Below are 16,402 nucleotides of genomic sequence, written 5' to 3'. Positions count from 1 at the left end.
CAACCAAAATTAGACCAAAGTTTTACAGCCCCCAGGAGACTAGACTGTTACATGCCACAAGCAGAGAATAGGAGGGACCGAGGTGCACCAGTGCCCAAGGCCCCAGCAATGGGAAGGAAATTGTGCCTGGCTCTGTTTCCAGACTCTGTTCTTTTTGTATGATTTAGTCTTAGGGACTCTAAAAATGTTTGCAGGCCACAGATTTGTTGTGACTTCATTTACTTTTCTCTGACCCAGCTTTCCTCCTGCCCATTCTCTCCCTCCCCCCATTGCCTGGTTTAATTTCCTTACCCTCCTATTTAGCCATTCCAAACAACTTCAGTCTTCCCTGATCAAGTGTTTTTCTTGTCTTCGATATCCAACAGTTCTCCCTGCAGAACACTGTCCAGGGCCTCCAGAAGCTGAATCTTCATTTGCCCTCAGTTAACCATGCATCTTCTGGATCAGCCTGGGTCTTTGTGAATGTGCCTGCAGTACTGAGAGGTTTTGGAAGTCTGCCACTTTTATTAGAATTATAAAGTTTTCTGAATTCTTCCTTCTCTTCCACACTATTTGTTCCAATATGAATAATAGCTAGTGGTGGTTCTCATACTTTCTGCCACAATTCTGCGTTCCATCCACATGATTTTTAATGGACTTCCCAGAAGGCCTATTATTCTGATAATGATCCTGAATACTGAATTTCTTCCACGTTACAACCTGTTTCTGCCTTCCGTTCAGTCTATAACTGATCTTGGTCTCCTTCCTCCCTCTGTTTCTGTTGTAGCAATGACATGGTTTTCACTGTTTTACTATGTCTAGTAGTGGCAGGCCTCTGTTTTTGCAGAGTGGCTTCCTATAATTCTGAACATTACTGCACCTGTTCCTCTCCTCATTAGAAAAAATGTGTTCAGTGTTTTTCTCTGAAAATATTGGGTATTAGAAGTTTTTTCTTTTCCTGAGAAGACTTGGCATCTTGCACCATATTGTTCCAATCTCCAGTAACATGCAATTCGTAGCCCACATAGGCAACTCTGAAGTGTTCACAACTAGTTAGACTGCCAGTTATCACAATCTTTAAATCAGAAGAAAGCTTTATAAATATTATTTCAGAAGGCTTTGGAAGATTTTTTTCATGTACCACATGATTAAAATCTCTGCATTTCCCCAGTGTTTGGATTTCTCAGTTTTTAAGGGTGATTGTGTTACCAGTGAATAAGATGGCCAAGTAGAGTTGGCAATATAAATAAAAAAGCAACTCCTACAGAAATTATTTTTATGATATATTCAGTGCATATAGAGGTTAGCTGCTAGGAATGTGAATTAAAAAAGAAACAGGAAACTGAATTCCAAAGATATTAGAATCCTTGGTAATGATTTTGTCACAAGAACCCATACAAGGTGATTTACTTGGATTCTGTATGTAAATATCTTCCAAGCAGATCTTTAGAACAACTGTATGGAAAATGCATGAACTCATTTAATGAGTAAATACTCTAATTGTGTTGTGTCCAATGCATTTTCATCACAGTCTGACACCTGCTCTTGAAAAGCCGCACCACATGGTACTTAACCTGCACATTAATGTTGGATTAATGAGCTAACATGTCATTGATCCTGATCGTAAAGTACAATGGAAAGATTTAAATGAGCGTTGGACCAAGCCCATAAATGTTGACTTTGCTAGCAATGATTGAATCAATCATTTTTTATTTCTGACACTTGTTACTGCAAAACATGTTTCTTTCCCAGTGTAATTTCACTGAAATCAGTAGCATTAACTTTAGAGAGAAATTTGTTCTGGTAAATGAAGTCCTAAATAGTGCAGTGTGCAACGATGGGACTTATTCACCTCAAACTGAACTACCATTCTCTGACTACTCATTATGTAGTTATTAGTAACCTCAGGAGTAGTTTTTTTCCTGTGCAGGTCTACAACGCTTGTGTCTCCCATAAATCCTCAAAATAGATATAAATTGCACGGACGTGGTGAAGGTGCTTTGTTTTGACCCTCTGAATTTCACCTCTGTCCAGTTTATCAGCTTGAACAATACTTTCTTGTATAGCCATGATACTTTAATGCACTGCCTGTTTTTCCTCCTTCAGGTATTCACTTACAAACAGAGTACAATCACGCACCAAAAAGTAACGGCTATGCATCAAACAAGTGTGGAGAGTGTGGAAGACATGGCAGCACTAGTAGACCTCCATGAGGGCTCCATCATGCACAACTTATTCCAGCGATATCAGCAAAATAAAATCTATGTAAGTATCTTCTGAAACAAAATCCATGAAGAATATTTTTCTGCATGTAACAGCAATATTTTACACTGATCTAGCACCTCCCATTCCCTAAGTTCTTCAAGCTATATACATGCCTAGGACTGAAATGAATCCATCTATGTGTTGGAGGCTGACTTTCCACCTGAAAAAAATGGAAAGAAAGTTTGGTCAAGGGCTCCAGGGAAACCCCTGCTGATGAGAAAAGAGCAATGGAATCTTTGATGTCTATGAAAATCAGACATGATACTGATTTTTAAGGTCTTCCTTTTTCATTTGTTAAAATATGTTGGGACGGGACAGGACAGGAGAGCAAAGATGCTGGTTTATTGTTTGTTTGTTTGTTTGTTTGTTTGAATATACTGCAACAGATGAAGCTGTGAGAAGATTCTCTGAGAGGACACAATGGAACAGTGCTTCTCAACTTTTTCCATACCGAGTCCCCCTCTGGGGATCCCATCTGGACAGGATCGAGCTGAGACCCTTCTCTCATTCTTCAATATGGGTAGGACAGGGTGGTTATCATGATCCCACAGGTGGAGAGCCCATGCCATAGAAATTGGTCAGGTTTAGGAGCTTACATCAGTGGAAGCAGCCGGGTACTCAGGGCCTCTGAAAATCAGACCATTAGTCTACATGGAGTTTTATTTTTCTTGACTTTATATTGGCCACTTCTGTGGCTACTAGAGTTTAAATTTTACTTTTTAGCACTGATGTTGATCCCGGTCTAACATTATTGTGAGCAACATATGGAGAACAATAGTGGCTCCTGTAGACTTTTTTTTTATTCTTATTTTTCCTTTTGTAATAAAGTGCAATAAAAAATTTGACATGCAGAAAAATGTAATTTAGCCTAAATTTTCTTTTCAATTTCTTGGACTAGCCAGCATAATGTTATTTTCTACCAAGATCCATCTCTTGTAAACAAATAGGCTGAATTTAAGTAAACACATATTTAAAATCCAAACAACCACCATAAAGAAACACAAAAGGGGACAAACCTGTTTTTGTTCCATTACAGGTCGCTGCCAAAGGAATAGTAAGTGATGATAAGCTTAAATCCTGAGTTTGTCTTTTTTTAATGTTTTGTGAGGTCCTCATAATTTTTATTAGGGCTGTCAAGCGATTAAAAAAATTAATCGCGATTAATCGCACTGTTAATAGAACACCATTTATTTAAATATTTTTGGATGTTTTCTACATTTTCAAATATATTGCTTTCAATTATAACACAGAATACAAAGTTTACAGTGCTCACTTTATATTTATTTTTGATTACAAGTATTTGCACTGTAAAAAACAAAAGAAATAGTGTTTTTCAGTTCACCTATTACAAGCACTGTTGTGCAATCTCTTTATCATGAAAGTTGAACTTAGAAATATAGAATTATGTATGAAATAAAACTGCAGTCAAAAATAAAACAATGTAAAATTGTAGAGCCTGCAAGTCCACTCAGTCCTACTACTTGTTCAGCCAATAGGTCAGACAAACAAGTTTGGTTACAATTTGCAGGAGATAATGCTGCCCATTTCTTGTTCACAATGTCACTTGAAAGTGAGAATAGATGTTCTCATGGCACTGTCGTAGCCGGCGTCGCAAGTTATTTATGTGCCAGATGTGCTAAAGATTTGTATGTCCCTTCATTCTTCAACCACCATTCCAGGGGACACGCATCCATGCTGATGATTGGTTCTGATCAATAACAATCCAAAACAACTTTCTTTTTTGGTGGTTCAGGTTCTGTAGTTTCTGCATCGGAGTGTTGCTCTTTTAAGACTTCTGAAAGCATTCTCCACAGCTCATCCCTCTTAGATTTTTGGAAGGCACTTCAGATTCTTAAACTTGGGTCAAGCACTGTAGATAGCTATAGAAATCTCACATTAGTACCTTCTTTGCGTTTTTTCAAATCTGCAGTGAAAGTGTTCTTAAAATGAACAACATATGCTGAGTCATCATCTGAGACGCTATGACATGAAATGTATGGCAGAATGCAGATAAAACAGAGCAGGGGACATACAATTCTCCCCCAAAGAGTTTAATAACAAATTTAATTGACACATTTCTTTTAATGAGTGTCCTCTGCATGGAAGCATGTCGTCTGGAAAGGTGGCCAAAGCATGACGGGGCATATGAATGTTATATCTGGCACAGAAATACCTTGCAGCGCCCACTCAAAAGTTCTCATTTTCTGTTGACATTGTAAATAAGAAGAGGAAAGCATTATCTCCTGTAAATGTAAACAAATGTAAACAAACTCCTGTAAATGTAAACAAATGTAAACAAACTTGATTGGCTAAAGAAGAAGTAGGACAGACTGGACTTGTAGGCTCTGAAGTTTTACACTGTTTTGTTTTTGAGTGCAGTTATGTAACAAAAAAAATTCTACATTTCTAAATTGCACTTTCGTGACAAAAAGATTGCAGCACAGTACTTGTATGAAGTGAATTGAAAAATATGATTTTTTGTTTATATGTTTACAGTGCAAATATTTAGAATAAAAAATCATATACACTTTGATTTCAGTTACAGCATAGAATACAATATATATGCAAATGTAGAAAAACATCCAAAATATTTAATATATTTCAATTGGTATTCTATTGTTTTAACAGTGCTATTAAAACTGTTATCACGATTACTTTTTAAAATTATGATTACTGCGATGAATGAACTGCGATGAACAGCCCTAATTTTTACGTTTTCCTCAAACAAATGAACCGTTTTCTCTTAAAATAATAATAATAATAATAATAATAATTAATGATAAAATAAAAATCAATAAATAAAAAATCAATGCTGATAGCTCAGCATACATACTTCCTTTGCATGCACAGAGTTGACGAAATTAAGGAACCCGTTCCAAGCTTCCTTGGGATTTATTTATTTATTTATTTATTTTAAGAGTAAAACTACCTATAAATTTCCCAGTGCGTAGACAGACTAACATTTAGATTTTGCCTTTTTTTAAAGGAATAAAAGCCCTTGTGGAAAATCAAGAAACAGCTATATTTACAGAGCTGTGTTCTAGTTTGTTCCCTGTCTTGTCATGGCAACTCATGGATTTCTCTAATATTCTGGTGAGGAGTGCAGTATAAATTCCTAGACGGACAGATTTGTGTTCTGTTGCTGCTGACATGGCACCTTCAGTTGCTGATGCTGCTCATTGTCCCTGCGAGATTGTTGATTTTACTGTTTGGGTCCACTGTGTCGTCATCTCACAAAACCCAGGCTCATTCAAATACAATGCAGTGAAATTTGTATTCAAGCAACCCACTTGGCCTACATATGCGACCAGAGTCTGATATAGGAAGCAGTTCTATTCCACCCCAGCTAGAGCACTATTGCAGTGCTGAGGGTGATGCAGTAATGGGATAAGAGCTCCAGGAGTGGTGGCACTTCAGATACCAAAAAATGCAGCCTGAAATTTTTTGTCATTGGGAGTGGCCAATCATAAAGTGGATACTGTATGCCCAAATCAGAGCTATTGAACCATGTAGGGACAGTGCAATGGTACGTTACTGGGATAAAGCCAAAAAAAGGCTAGATTAGGTTCACTTAACATTTGCCAAATATTTTCATAAAGCTCAAGGGATAAGCTTCATTGTCATTCTCGCTTTGGACTGGATTGTTCCTTGCACAGAACACACAAGGAACCTCCCCCTTACATTGAAGTTTTTTGTACCAGGGTCAGAGGCAACCATAGCCTTCCTCCATGTCCCTCTTCCCCACTGGGTCAGGAAGGGTATGGAGCCATTAGTTCAGTGGTTTGAGCATTGGCCTGCTAAACCTAGGGTTCTGAGCTCAGTCCCTGAGAGGGCCATGTGGGGATTTGGGGCAAAAATCTGTCTGGGGATTGGTCCTCCTTTGAGCAGGGGGTTGGACTAGATGACCTCCTGAGGTCCCTTCTGACCCTGATATTCTAATGATTAACCTGACTCCCTGCCACTAGCCCACAGAGGTGGCTGGTCAACAGGAGCGTAATGCATTGTAGGGAAATCAGCAAGGAATTGTGCCTCTCTAAGCACTGTCCTCTTCCTGGAGTGAGCTGTCTCCAGACCACCCCTTATCACAGGCCATTGTGCAAATGCCACAACCTGGCCTTTAGCTTGTAGATCTGTTGTGGTCTCCCTGCTAAGTTTATTTTTTTCTGTGGAAGAGTGTATATTCATTGAGTAAATTTTAATATATGTAACTTTTTTTAAAAAGCAGCATACAAATTATATTTAAAGTAATACAGACATTATGGTGATTTTAAAAAAACCTTCCGGCTCACATGGCAATGAGACTAGAAAGTAGCTTGATACTTTTCATAGTGAGTGCAGTATAATGCTGTATATTTAGTTGTTTGTTATGACATCCTTGTTTATACAGCAAAATGTCATGATCTGAATGCAGTCCACTAATTTCTAAATTGTATGTGGAAAGGCTTGTGAAGATTATCTGTGAAATTACAAGGGAGAAGAAATAGATACAGATATTGTGGAGAGAAAAGTTAACATTGTTGCTTTCCAATGAAGACATTTTAAATGTAGCTCTTTTCTCTTGATAATCCATTTGTTCCAAACAGTAGTTTGTCTTTCCTGTATTAAAACACTCTTATTCCTGCAGAGAAGACATAAGTAAATATCTGAAGATTTATTTACAATTTCAGTTTGCAATTCACTTCAGTTAATTACGCCTTTTATGCCTTTTTGTCTGGCATAATGAGACCTTTATTCTTAAACCCTCCATTATTTCCTTATTATCGTAAAGATATTTGCCATGGATGCCACAGTTTATCAGGCCTCTCATTGATTTGCTTAGCCTCAGCCAGCAACTCCAGCAGTGAAGACCAGTGTAAAGTATAAGCCTTATTATTTTTCCCCTCTTCCATTCAGGGAATGCTAAGCTATCAGGAACTTCTACACTGTCAGAAACTTGTCTAAATCTGTAGTCAATATTCTGAAGCAGATTGAGGCTGGAAGAGATGATAAACTCCATTCTAATTTGATTTGAACCATTTTGACATCTCAAGTCAAAACTGAACATATCTAAATCTGTTCTGTATTTAATGTGTTTTGCTCAGACACCGCTTCACTCTTTCCTTGTTTTCCTTTGTGGAAATTCAGACAAACGTGCTGTTCTTCTCTCCCTCCTTGTTTTGTTATAGAACCGTGGGAGGTACCTGCCCTTTTAAACAACTGTGGAACAGGACGGTCACTTCAGTAGCCAGGTCCCAAACACAATACTCAAAGAAGTAAAACTGTTTCCTGAGGACGGATGCTTTTCTCTGCTCCTCCTTTATTTAGGATGTATTTTGTTTTGAGGGAAGTTATCTAAGGGAAGGGACAGTCTTCGTAGCTCTTCTGTAGTCTTTCTTGTGGACGTCTCTCCAAAGAGGTGTGCCATGGGTTGTGCTCTAAAAGAGGAGACAGGAGCTTTTATCTCTGGTGGTACGGAGCCCCATTGTTCAGGGCCCTCCATGCAATGCATTCTTCTTCTAACTGCTGAGAGTTGCACCTTGGGCTCTGTCTGCTGTATTGTCCTTGCTGATGATAGTTTTCTTGGTGTAGACATGAGGAACAGGTGGATCCTGAGGTAGCCAAGTCCTAGTCTATTGATGGAACTGAAGATAAGGAATTGGCCCTCAAGTGGATCTAGAAATGCACAAGGAAAGAGTAGGGAGCATGTGTCTCCCTATCTCTCCTAGAAATGAGGTGAGTTGTCTGGTGTTAGATGAGCTGAAACTTAAATGTGTCTTTCTTGGACAGACCCAAAGAGACCGTGTAGCAGTAGCCCAGCCTGGGGGGGAGGAAGGCACAAGTCACCATGACTGAGCGGAAGAGGTGCAGGCTACTTGATAATCGAATATGGAAGGATGTGTTTGTGACTACTGATGCAGTTATATAGAGGGGAGCCTGGAAAGACTCTGTAGCAATGCATGACTTCAAAATCGAGGAGCAAAGGTTTTGGATAGAGAGAACAGTTGTTGTTTCTGCCACTAGTGTTGTCTGTGTGCCATGTGCAGATCTGAAGCCTTATGAGGAAGCATTTAGGCAGGACACTAGTGGAGATCAGAGGTTGTTGAGGTGATTATCCCTACCGTCTTCATTACTTTGCTGGGGGAAAGCTGGGGTTAATTTAACGTTGGGAGTCCAACTTTATGTGTGAGCCTAAATGAGGTCAGACTCCCATATTTGAAAGCTCAGATCAGCACTCACGGTAGGTATGTGAATGGCCTTTTAATATCTAAATGCTGGTATCTGCATCCAAATGCTAAATGTGGACATCATATTAAGGTGCCTATGCTTGAAAATGTGACCTCTTTGAAGGGAAACCAGGAATTGAGACAGTCTTTCCTATAACTAAGCCAGCGATGTGCACATGGTAAAACAGACAGCTGAAGAATGTAATTTCTACTTCATTTAAATGTTTATTTCCAAAAGTAGAAGTGTCAGGCAGTTCAGTGGTGTGGCGGTTATGCTTGTTGCCATATCAAAGGGATAAATGTCCCCAAGCACTGTTGAGACTGCCACTCCTTGGGTCAGTTTCAGTTAATCACACGTCATAGAAGAGACTAGCTCCGTCTTGGGGAAGACACCATAAACCACATCAGTTGGAGTGTACCAGGGGACAGGACATTTAAATTATGGTGTTAGAGCTGCCGCTGAAGAGAGCTGTCTCTTTCTTGTTCCAGCCAGTCAAGTGGTTAGCAACTGGTCCAGGCAAGCACATTTTGTAGAGATCAGAGTAAGGAAGTTTTTTTTGAAGTTAGAAGATATCTAAAAATAAAATTAATATGCAAGCTCACTTCCTCTTTTACACTTATAAATACTGCATTATTCAGTGTTGAAAGCATCCTCATTTGACTTGTTTGCCATTTAAACACAATCCATAAACACGTTTGATTTTCCTTTTGAATTCAACTCTGAAGTAGGAATTAGTTGGTTCTTGCTTTGAAGTGATTATTTCTTTGAAGTGTGCACTTTTCAAGACATTAAGAAGCCATGAGTAGCTTATTCACTCTAACTTAAACAGCCTTTTTGCTTGTGATGTCCAGAGTCAGGAATTCATTCCACCAGAGGTTCATTACCTTGGATTTGCAGTTTTGAATCTGTGTTTCATTTTCTTAGCTCAGTACACTCAGCGAAATTCAGAGTGGGTTCTCTCCCCTGCCCCTCTTTTCCCCACAAGTGCCAAGGAGCAGTTTGTCTGTCATTGCTGCAAGTTCTCATGTGAATAATGAGCTGAAGATTGTCAGAAAGGTCAAATAGTTGTCTCAAATTTGGCAGACAGTCTGTAGTGGGATTGCAGGAGGGGTGGGGTAGGTGAACAAAATGGATTATTTTCCAGCTCAAATTAAGACTGTAGCTGCCTGCAGATGATTGTAACCATATGTCAGGTTGTGTGTGTGTGTATACATAGTTCTTGTACCAAGAATTGAGCTGCAAAGTATTCCATCACACAGTGGCAGTGGTAATTGAGAGCTCTGTTTTCATTATTTGCGCTTTTATACCTTCTTTTTGCTACTACTCATTCTCGTTAGGTGAAGAGGCAAATGTATAATAACCTGGGATGAGATAGCAAAATCACTCTTAATTTTAAAAAGCTCTGAAACTGGTACTTAGGTCCTTCCTGATTCTTTGTTTGACTGCAGAAATCTCAGCAACTTCATTGGAATCAAAACTAGTTATATGTATTTAGAAAAGTATATAAAATGTCTACAGTCAGATTTAACTCTTTCTTTTCATATTATTTCTTTTAACTGAGTATGCTCTGCTACTAATAATTCAGCCATCTAATTATGGCATGTTTTTCTCTCGTTTAATTTGCAAGAGTTCCCTGAGGGAACTGATTTATGCTTGTACATAATAATCAATGATATGATGAATTGTCTTGCCTCTTTTTGTTTTTCAAATTCCACTCAGAGAGCTTTAGCTTTAGCATCCAGGTCAGTAAACCCATCCAATCTATCTAGGTTCTTATATAGTGTCCATTACTATGGTATTTGGTAATTAACATTTCCAGAGGCAGCTGCCTTAGATTATACCAAAGTTTTATTTTACTCACAAAAATATCATTAGGTTTTGTGTACTAGTTGTGCAGCTGCTCTGTGCTGTGCCATGCCTATGTGGCCAACAGGAAACTGATGTCAGTGCATGTTACATGGGAAAATAATGAAACATGCTTCTGCAACTGTTACCCATCCTAAGGAATTCTGTTTTCTATTGGGTTTAATTAATGCACTATAGAGGCATTTGTCTGATATCCCCTGGCATATGTACAAGTTTAAAGAGGTGCAGAGGTGAGGGTGAATGGGAGGGCATGGTCAAAAAAATAAAATGTCGGTTTACAAAGCCAAAACCTGTAGTGATTTTATGCAAAAGTTTGGATATATTAATCACAAGCCTTTACGATATGTGTAGACTGCCCAAACACGGTCCTGAGCAGCTGCATGTAAGCAGCCTTTGGGCCACATCTTCAGCTGGCACAAATCAGCATAGCTTTACTGAGTTTGGTGGAGCTATGCCAGATTACACCGGCTAATGATATGACTCTTTGCCCCTAATTACACTGAAATTGGTGTAATCAGGAGTAAGCCAGAAAACAGTAGAGTTACACTGCTGTGAAACTCTTGTAAATGAGATCATAAGCATTCCTATATATCAGTGTCAATTGCATCAGTACATTCTCAGTAATTTACAATAGAAGTGACATGGCTGTTCTGTATGCACAGATTGGCCAGATCATCAGTGCCTCAGCACAGATCTCTAGAATGAAGTTAATTCCTTTGTCTTGGTCCAGTTATTTGAGAATAAGATGCACCATCCACCAGTAATTTGCACATTCCCCTGAATTGCTATTCAGTGTTCTGTAACTATCCCATATTATCATTGTCCATACAGAGACAACCAAACAGTATTAAATACTCATTAAGTAAACTGCTGTTTATCTGGTTACTACACTTGAACCGCATATGTTACAGATATTAGGTCTCTACATTGACAAAGTAGATTGCATGGCTTGTATTAGGGTCCGTCCTGTTGCATCACTGGGCTGAGATAGTTGTATCTGCCAGTTGTTCAGGTCTGTACTAAAGAGAGAGAGGGCATGTGTTAAAACTAGGGTTGTCAAGTGATTAAAAAATTAATCGTAATTAATCATGCAATTAAAAAAAATAATAGCAATTGCACGATTAAACGTGCTGTTAATAATAGAATACCATTTATTTAAATATTTTTGGATGTTTTCTACATTTTCAAATATATTGATTTCAGTTACAACACAGAATACAAAGTGTACAGTGCTCACTTTATATTTGTTTCTGATTACAAATATTTGCACGGTAAAAAACAAAAGAAATAGTATTTTTCAGTTCACCCAATACAAGTACTATAGTGCAATCTCCTTATCATGAAAATGAACTATGTACCAAAAAAACCTGCATTAAAAACAAAACAACGTAAAACTTTAGAGACTACAAGTACACTCAGTCCTACTTCTTGTTCAACCAGTCCCTCAGACAAACAAGTTTGGTTACAATTTGCAGGAGATAATGCTTCCCGCTTCTTGTTCACAATGTCACCTGAAAGTGAGAACAGGTGTTCACATGGCACTGTTGTAGCCGGCGCTGCAAGATATTTTCATGCCAGATATGCTAAAGATTCATATGTCCCTTTGTGCTTCAACCACCATTCTAGAGGACATGTATCCATGCTAATGACAGGTTCTGCTTGATAACGATCCAAAGCTGTGCAGCCTGATGCATGTTCATTTTCATCCTCTGAGTTAGATGCTACCAACAGAAGGTTAATTTTCCTTTTTGGTGGTTTTTCGGCATCGGAGTGTTGTTCTTTTAAGACTTCTGAAAGCATGCGCCACACCTCATCCCTCTCAGATTTTGAAAGGCACTTCAGATTCTTAAACCTTGGGTCAAGTGCTATAGCTGTCTTTAGAAATCTCACATTGGTACCAGCTTTGTGGTTTGTCAAATTTTCAGCGAAGGTGTTCTTAAAACAAACAACATGTGCGGAGTCATCATCCGAGACTGATATAACATGAAATATATGGCAGAATGCGGGTAAAAGATAGCCGGAGACATACAATTCTCCCCCAAGGAGTTTAGTCACAAATTTAATTAACACTTTTTTTTTTAACAAGCCTCATCAGCATGGAAGCATGTCCTTTGGAAAGGTGGCCAAAGCATGAAGGGGCATATGAATGTTTAGCATTTCTGGTATGTAGATACCTTGCAATGCTGGCTACAGAAGTCCCACATGAACATCTGTTCTCACTTTCTGGTGACTTAAATAAGAAATGGGCAGCATTATCTCCCATAAATGTAAACAAACTTGTTTGTCTTAGCGATTGGCTGAACAAGAAATGGGACTGAGTGGACTTGTAGGCTCTAAAGTTTTGCATTGTTTTGTTTTTGAATGCAGTTATGTAACAAAAATAATCTACATTTGTAAGTTGCACTTTCATGATAAAGAGATTGCACTACAGTATTTTTCAAAGCACTTCATACTAGTACTATCTTTTGTTTATCATTTTTACAGTGCAAATATTTGGTAATAAAAATAATATAAAGTGAACAGTGTACACTTTGTGTTGTGTTGTAATTGTAATCAATATTTTTGAAAATGTATAAAAACATCCAAAAATATTTAATACATTTCAAGTGTTAGTCTATTGTTTAACAGTGTGATTAAAACTGCGATAAATCGTGATTAATTTTTTTGAGTGAATCATGTGAGTTAACTGCAGTTAATTGACAGCCCTATTTAAAACACTACGTGAAATATGTCCATACAGATCCATTTGACGCTATACTGGGCATTTTGTGCTAATGTGTACCATGTACGTTTTTGAAAATGTACATCAAAGAGAACTCCTGTCATAAAGCATTAATTGCTCTTTGCATTTCCCATTCATTACTAGGAAACAGAATTTAAAAAGCGCTTTAAATCACTGTAGACAAAGATCTGTATAAACCCAGTGGATTTATAAATGGAATTATAGTAGCATTTGCTTTTAATGATCTCCATTTCTAGTGGCCATTCAGTTATATGGATCAATAATTTATTTTCCAAAGGCCAAGTGCTGTTGATATTGATGTATGCACCTTTATTCGGGTGAACTGAGTTTTAAGGATCAGACTAGAAGTACACTTGTTTATTTTTATTTATTTTCAAAGTTAGGTAAGAATTTTTCATCCCTTTGAATGCCTCTTGGCTGCAGGTAAAGAAACTTACAAGTTATAGGAGTGACAATTAGAGCCTTACCTAGCTTGGTTAAAAATATGTACCTGAATTCACTCCACACTCATTACTGGAGATGGAGATTTTGCTGCTACTTTGTACGTCCCTCAGTTGGGATGTTTGCAGTTGTTTTTGGATTTAGGGGTAGTGATGAGCAGGATATAATCAAAATGGGAAGTATTCAAATAGATTCTGATAACTGAGTTACATTGTAACACTTAGAAAATATAAGATTACAGATAATGCTCATCACAAGTTCTGTCCATGCTGCATCCACTTGTTTGTCTGTCTGTCTAGCTCTGTGGTCCCCATCACCATAATATCCACGCATTGCATAAAGCATAATGTATTTATCCTCACAACACCTCTGTGAGGAGGCAAATGTTGTTCCCCTTTAATAAATAGGAATTGAGGCACACAAGGGTCTGATCTAAAACCCATTGAGGCCAATAGGAGTCTTTCTGTTGAAGCCAGTAGGTTTGGATCAAGCCCAAAGTGTCACAGGAAGTCTGTGACAGAACTGGGAAATGAACCAAGAGCTCTAGAGTCCCAGATATTCTTAGAGTGATTGCTCATGTGTATTCCACAATAGGTGTGCGTGCTCGCAATGTGCACTGGTGCCAGAAGTTTTTCCCCTAGCAGTACCCATAGGGGAGCGCCTTAGCAACCCCTAGATTGGTGCCTCCATGGCATGGTATAAGGGGCACTTATCCACAGGGCATGCCAAGAAGGCTAGGAAGAGGCCTTCTTTGCCACTGCACCAGAGTAAACCTGGGATAGAGGCTAGACCCTTGTTGGGCAGTCCTCAATCCCCACCAGCCTCTAGGCCACTGACTCAAGTCGAGCGGAGTAGCCTGGCCCATTCGGAGCAGGCCTCCCTGGATGTCCGGATGCCCTCTGCACCGGAGGCTCTGCAGGCGGCCCGGGATGTTACATCCATGCTGGTACCAGGAGCGCTGCCGATGTCGGCCCCGTGCTTTAGAGGCAAGCTGCCACTGGGATCTCCACAGTCAGCCTTGGGAACATTCCTGACACCATTTGCTCAGTCGAGGGAACGTTCCTGATGCCATTTGCCGCTCAGCGACTGTTCAGGGCAAAGTCCACGTGGCTCATCCTCAATGCCCATGAGGCTGTCTGGTTGGGTTCTGTCTGACCAAGACGCTTGGCACCACTCTGCCTTGAGGAGCGAACACTGACGGGACCGAGGAAGAAAACACCAAAGGACATACCATCGATACTCAGGGGTCAGCAACTTCTGGCATGCAGCTCGCCAGGGTAAGCACCTTGGCGGGCTGGGCCAGTTTGTTTACCTGCTGCATCCACAGGCTTGGCTGATTGCAGCTCCTGCTGGCCGCAGTTCGCCGCTCCAGGCCAATGGGGGCTGCGGGAAGCAGCTCAGGCCGAGGGATGGGCTGGCTGCCCTTTCCGCAGCCCCCATTGGTCTGGAGCGGTGAACTGCAGCCAGTGGGAGCCGTGATTGGCTGAACCTGCTGATGTGGCAGGTAAACAAACTGGCTCGGCCCTCCAGGGTGCTTATCCTGGCAAGTCGCATGCCAGAGGTTGCTGACCCATGGTATGGATGGTATGGTAGCAAATTGCACTATTGTTGAGCTGCGTATTAGTCCTTTGATTCAATCTATTCATCCTTGTGCATATGCATGTGGAGATCGAATTTATCAAGCACTGCTAAGGGTTCCATTTTATCAAAGGTCTTTCTACTTTCACCTCAGTAAGGTTTTGATTTTTCTGTATAGTGAAGTGATTCATAGATGTAAACACTTCTTGCTGTTGTGGATTATTACCAAGTGTCTGGATACCAAATGGAAGTCTGGAGGCTATTTTTCCAACTGTGGATTTTGATGATATGATTCAGTGGCATTGTGTTTCTTATTGTTTACAATCTAGTGTCTGCTTCATTCTGATCACTTGTTCCAACTACAGAAGGAACTGCTGTACTTCTGCAAGTATACACTTGTATGATTAACCATTTATTTCAAAACTATAGTGGTATGTAAAAATATAAGTTTTAAAAAAAAGGTAACAGTTAAATTTTCAAAAGTGTCTAAGGCTCACCAATAAGAATTAGGCTCCTAAATGCCTCAGTCCCTTTTGAAAAAGGGCCTTGGTTCCTAAGTCTTGGGTGCTGTAGGTTCCTGAAAAGGTACTGAATGTGGTTTGTCCTTTCCTACGATTGCAGGTAAGCAGTGTTCGGGACCAGTTCAGCTGTGCCATTGTCCAGAATGGATTAGTTGTGCTATAGTCAAGGTTATTGTAGTAACAGCTTAGGAGAACAGAGGAGTCTCAAGCAGCTTTCACATAAGCATCCAAACTTTCAACTTAAGTGAATCTAGCTGAGACTCTGAATCTTTTGTGAGTTACCCATCACCAACATGAATATTTTTAGAATAAGACAAGCTGAAGGTTTTAAGAGTAAAGCAGGCAGGGTACATTTTACTGTCTCTGCTACATACTGCTTAACTGCCTCTTTTTCATACAATTCCAATTTAGAAGTGTTGTAAGTGTGGAAGCAACTTGATAACTGGGGAACAAACCAAAATCATTGTTAGGGCTGTCATTTGCCTGCATAAGTGGAATATGGGTTCACAGTCTGCCTTTTGGAAGGATGTAACTTTGTGTGTATTATCCCTCAGTTAGTTCAAACTTTTCCTGCTGTTCCTTCTGCTCGTTTGTGTTTCTTTCTTTTAAAGTCAGTGGGAGCCCAGCATTTCCATCTAAGAGAAGAATTTGACTATTAATGTTGTTTGTATGTTTTCCCTTTGTGTGGATTTAAGATACGCAGCCATTTGACGGCTAAGACACATTATTCTTGGAACTGCTTTAGTTTAGTTAACTGATTGCCTTTTTACATGGCAGGTTTTTTCCCCCATGATGGAAGTTAACT

The 16,402-nt window shown here is 39.4% G+C and overlaps 1 protein-coding gene across 1 annotated transcript in view; it reads left to right on the top strand.

Annotated features, from left to right (window-relative positions):
• Nucleotides 1–16,402, top strand: part of MYO10 (myosin X) — a 255,360-nt gene that overhangs the window by 106,788 nt on the left and 132,170 nt on the right. Inside the window, exon 3 of the mRNA XM_032789754.1 lies at nucleotides 2,086–2,244. Within this exon, the coding sequence (XP_032645645.1) occupies nucleotides 2,086–2,244 (159 nt within the window). The remainder of the gene's footprint in view (nucleotides 1–2,085; nucleotides 2,245–16,402) is intronic.

This window comes from Chelonoidis abingdonii, chromosome 2 (assembly GCF_003597395.2).
Source record: "Chelonoidis abingdonii isolate Lonesome George chromosome 2, CheloAbing_2.0, whole genome shotgun sequence".
NCBI classification, from domain to species: Eukaryota; Metazoa; Chordata; order Testudines; family Testudinidae; genus Chelonoidis; species Chelonoidis abingdonii.
The sequence above is the reverse complement of the archived record's forward strand: the minus strand, read 5'-3'. Positions and strand labels throughout refer to the sequence as shown.